This window comes from Ascaphus truei, chromosome 11 (genome assembly GCF_040206685.1).
Source record: "Ascaphus truei isolate aAscTru1 chromosome 11, aAscTru1.hap1, whole genome shotgun sequence".
NCBI classification, from domain to species: Eukaryota; Metazoa; Chordata; class Amphibia; order Anura; family Ascaphidae; genus Ascaphus; species Ascaphus truei.
The window spans coordinates 57,493,350-57,498,542 of record NC_134493.1 but is presented as its reverse complement, the minus strand read 5'-3'; the positions used below and the strand labels follow the sequence as shown (position 1 = coordinate 57,498,542).

Below are 5,193 nucleotides of genomic sequence, written 5' to 3'. Positions count from 1 at the left end.
CACACTCCCACGTCTCTCCAACACTCCCACCTCTTTCTCTCACCCTTCCCCCAACAGGTCAGGTTTTCAGCATATCCCAGTTTCAGCACGGGTGGCAAAATCAGTCCTTGCATCAGCACTGTTGCTTAATCAGTCCCTGCTTCAGCATGAGTGGCTCAAACAGTCCCTGCTTCAGTACAAGTAGCTCAATCAGAGGCTCAGCCTGAGACTCTGATTGAGCCACATGTGCTGAAGCTGGGATATCCTGAAAACCTGACCTGTTGTGGGGGGGGGGGGGGCGAGTACTGAAGCCTTTGATCAAAAACAATCCGCCTTCTACATCACTATGTTGCTACTATAGAAAATACATCACTCTCCTGTACTTAATGAGTGTCTCTTTAATAATGATCTTCCTGGGTCAGATATTGCCCAGCGGCGAGGCCCAATCTCTCAAGCACTTTAGTGGTTATATGGTTCACTGGGCCGAAAGTGGTATGTGCTGAGTAGTGAACAGATGAACAAATGTGTGTGTTATATTTGGCTCAGGATGAAGGCAGCTAGGAGCAGCATCTTCCACTCTTGCCTTGGGATTTTGATGCTTCCATTACTGCTGCTGGTGCTGATGCCTCTAACACACTTTGTGCTGGGCTGAGGAATATTCTGCAGCTTGATAAACTTCACCCCTGGTACGTAGCTGCTGATCCATGACTCGTAGGCGGTCACAAGGGTGTACACCCCGGGGCGATTTGAAATGGCGCAGCCCTCCCCCCCGCTTACAATGCCAGCTTGGAACCAGGCACCCTGCACCTTACACACCAAAGGTCCACCGGAGTCTCCCTGCAAGAAAACACTGTCCATTTTAATAAAAGAAAACATCAGGTCAACATCTCCCCAATATGACCTCCATTATATATAACTATTGTGCAAACTGCTTGTCTTGGCAATACTATGTCATTATCACTTGGAATAGTGCTATGATCAGATCCCTACCACAGGGCCATGTATTACACTCAGGATTCTGTACCCCACTTCTGCCCTTTCTCGGTGACCCCTTCAGTCTGTGCCAATGAAAGTGTTTGGCACCAGAGGGATTGATATTGTACACAGTCGGCACTATCATTCACACCATCAGGATTGGTTACCAGTAGTTAATCAACTATCTAGGAGTCATTGGCTTATAAAGTAAATACAGAACTTCAGGGGTTTGGTGACCAACCTGGCAGGAGTCTCTCTGTCCTTCTTTGTATCCAGCACAGATCTTCTCTTCCTGGATGATGATGCTGCTGGTACTGACTGAGGAGCCCACATGGTACATCTCGTCACATGTTACACTGTCTATCAGCGGGGTCATCACTTTCTGGAGAGTCTCGGGGTTCGGCAGGCTCACTGAGGAAGGATAAAACTCGTCACCTCTATAATTGGGTGTCTAAGGATCCAGACCTTGGGACAGCAATCTGACAGGTGCAAAGACACAAAGTTTGGAACCTCTTGACTTGTATTGTCCAGTGAGTCTTTGTAGGACTGCACAACTCAAGCAATGGGTGCAGAGATACAGATCCTGGCATCATTTAGTCTTTAAGGGTTACTGACTGTGAATGTCAGGGTAACAGAGTAACCAACTCTAACATCTAATTCTGAACTAATTCCAGGTAATATGGACAGTCACCTCTACCAATCCCACAATGGCGATCGGTCGGACTGAACCAAACTATCCTACACATCTTGGATTCTTTGTAGAGGTGGCATGTACAGAGAGATGCGATGTACCCAGAGGACTTAATATCTTCAATTAATGAGTCACCTATGGTATACTGCCCCGCTCAAACCACTGACCACCAAACTTCACCCACAAACATAGGAAGAAAATAATCCTTTGCACAACTGTGTCAGCATTTGAGCGCTCATTACCAAAGGCGTCTAATTGATAGAGAACTTACCTTCATAAGTCACTTTTCCCCATCCAGTTACCCAGCATTCCATGCCACAGGGGAAGGTGACAGACGCAGCCGGCAGGCAGACAGGGAGGATGTAATGGGTATAGGTGACAGGGTACTCCAACTTCATTAGGGCGATGTCCCCTATGCTGTTCACCGTATAGAGGGGGTTAACTATAATACTCTCCACAGAGACCCAGCCCCCATGAGGATTATATACGGACAGCTTGTACATGCCCAGGTAAACTTTATATCTCAATGGGTTGGAAGACCTGTGGGAAATGGACATAAAACAGCACAAAAAACAACATAAATCTGGTGACGTTGTTCTCGCACTTCAGCAACTACATTTATACAAGGGTGAGCCAAGCTCAGTCTGCTCAGGCTACTAACAGGACAGGTTTTAGTGCAATAAATACCTGAGCATGTTGCCTGAGTGAGAATTACAGTATGGTAAATGCATGTCTGTGATTGGCCCGTGTAAAGACTGTACGTAGCACCCTGTCAGTAGGGTGACATGTTTTGGGGTCCCCGATTTCTGCTCCATACAGCACAGTAATCATTACTAGCACTAAGGAAAGGGAATTTTAGCAAATGTCAGGGGGACATTATTAGGGGCTTCCCCATAAACGCCGCCTCTGACCCATTTATAAGGAAGAGGTGGAAGAAAATGACATGGCTTAATTGATGATAAAATTAACCAGATTACAACATGTTACCGGAATACTGCACATTTCAACATGTAACATGTATGTATTGCAATGAACAGAGACCGTACCTAGAGCATTGAGTATTGTCCTCTGAGTATGAAAGGTTTGGTAGATACTACATTTTAAAGCTACTAGTGGTAGTGATAGTAATAGTAGTGGTAGTGATAGTAGTGGTAGTAATAGTAGTGGTAGTAATAGTAGTGGTAGTGATAGTAGTGGTAGAAATAGTAGTGGTAGTAATAGTAGTGGTAGTAATAGAAGTGGTAGTAGTGGTAGAAATAGTAGTGGTAGTAATAGTACTACCAGTAATTACTGTAAACTCTATGGGTTGGCGTAAACATTCTGCTAAAAGTCCCTCAGATCCCCTCATTTCACGGCTCTGATAACACAGAACCTGCTCTGAGAGATAAGAGGTGACGCTTAAGAGACTCACACAACAAAGCAGTGTGCGGCAGTCAGCACCCACTGGGGGGCGATCAGGGACCCTCCACATATATGAGAATCGTTAAACGTCAGGCTGATCTGCCAGGGCCACTCTCCTTCCACAGCATCCGTACCCCCAACTATCCGACTGGTGGCCACCGGGGTGCCACACACTTTAGGGCGAACTGAGTGAGTTACTAAGAGAGGGTGAAAAACAAAAGGGAACATTACTCTCTTAGCAGATGAAAGAGTTTGAAAGGCACTTAAGGTCAATACAGGTCTCATAACTTTGTGCAAGATACAGACCAATATCTATCTGCCAATCTATACAAATATACACACATATATATATATATATATATATATATATATATATATATATATATAAACAAAAAAAGACTGCGCCCTTCAGGTGCAATATCTAACACTTGATATCTAAATGAATAAGTGACTAGTCTAACGTCAGCAGTATTAAAGTAGCAGAAAGATATATGTTATCCTGTGATAACTGAATACATACACACTAGTATAATTTAAAAATACACAAAAAAATTAATTACATATATGCAATAAAATAGCTAGATGTTAAAAGCTACTAACTACCATTCTATACCAAATGAGAGAAAAATTGATTAAATAATTGTATTGCGACCAAAAAAATACTAACAATTATTTTAAAAATATGTGTTATACGAAACACACAGAAAAAAACCCTGTATTATGAAAAAAAAATAAAAAAAGGGGTGCATGGATTAGGATCTGGCTGCTCTCTGCAAGGAACCAACGACCTCCCAGAAATCTGTGAACAACAAGAAAAGAAAGCGCCCGATCCGAGTGCAACATGAAAAAATACACTTTTAATAAAAAATGGTAGGTCCAACACATTTAAACTCACAAACGAATAAAAGGTAAAAGCATGTAATGAGTATACTCATTCCCCAACTGCACGATGATGTCGCTCCACTTGCACGCCTCTCTCTCCTTCTGTGAAGTCCCAGCTTCTTTGAGATGCCGTCTAGCAGAGGTACAGGAACTGCACAGCCTCTCACAGTATGACCCGGAAGTCCACCACTCTCACAGCAGTATCCGGAAGGGAGGTATTGTGAGTAAGACCCCGCAAAGGCGGATGTATACACCCGCAGCAAGCAAAATGTCCTTGGAGGGTCCGTGGGGTATTGGCAGTAAACGGTGAGTATATTCAATCTCAATAGCTTAAAAAACTCTTCCCTACGCGTTTCATCACTCTCACGGTGATTTCATCAGGGGAATATATGACGGAAGTGCGTCATAGATATTTATACTGGTGTATGTTTACTCAAACCATCTACTGGCTGATACAATATAATAATTGTATCACTTCCATTGTGTGTTTTATTTCATATATAATCATAACCTATGAAGTGTTTAATTATTGTAAAATGTTTAGGTCATTGGTTGTCTTCTTGCAATTCATTGTAATACTAATTGAGTACATTCATGTGTTTTTACTCTATAGTGATCAGCCAGTAGATGGTTTGATTAACATACACCTGTATAAATAGCTATGACGCACTTCCGTCATATATCCCCTGATGAAATCACCGTGAGAGTGATGAAACACGTAGGGAAGAGTTTTTTAAGCTATTGAGATTGAATTTACTCACCGTTTACTGCCAATACCCCACGGACGCTCTAAGGACATTTTGCTTGCTGCTGGTGTATACATCTGCCTTTGCGGGGTCTTACTCACAATACCTCCCATCCGGATGCTGCTGTGAGAGTGGTGGACTTCCGGGTCATACTGTGAGAGGCTGTGCAGTTCCTGTACCTCTGCTAGACGGCAGCTCAAAGAAGCTGGGACTTCACAGAAGGAGAGAGTGGCGTGCAAGTGGAGCGACATCATCGTGCAGTTGGGGAATGAGTATACTCATTACATGCTTTTACCTTTTATTCGTTTGTGAGTTTAAATGTGTTGCACCTACCATTTTTTATTAAAAGTGTATTTTTTCATGTTGCACTAGGATCGGGCGCTTTCTTTTCTTGTTGTTCACATATATATATATATATATATATATATATATATATATATATATATATATATACACATATATATATATATATATATATATATATATATATATATATATATATACACACATATATATATA

General features: G+C 42.2%; 1 protein-coding gene across 1 annotated transcript; it reads right to left on the bottom strand.

The window, feature by feature from the left end:
• Positions 1-292: 292 nt before the first annotated feature.
• LOC142463599 (serine protease 27-like) lies at positions 293-4,141 on the bottom strand. Its single transcript, XM_075566550.1, has 5 exons — positions 3,942-4,141; positions 3,057-3,243; positions 1,917-2,185; positions 1,196-1,365; positions 293-816 (listed from the first exon to the last, which is right to left on the bottom strand). Exons 1-5 carry the CDS (start codon positions 3,979-3,981, stop codon positions 511-513), a joined length of 972 nt encoding a protein of 323 aa, XP_075422665.1. The 5' UTR covers positions 3,982-4,141; the 3' UTR covers positions 293-510.
• Positions 4,142-5,193: the final 1,052 nt, after the last annotated feature.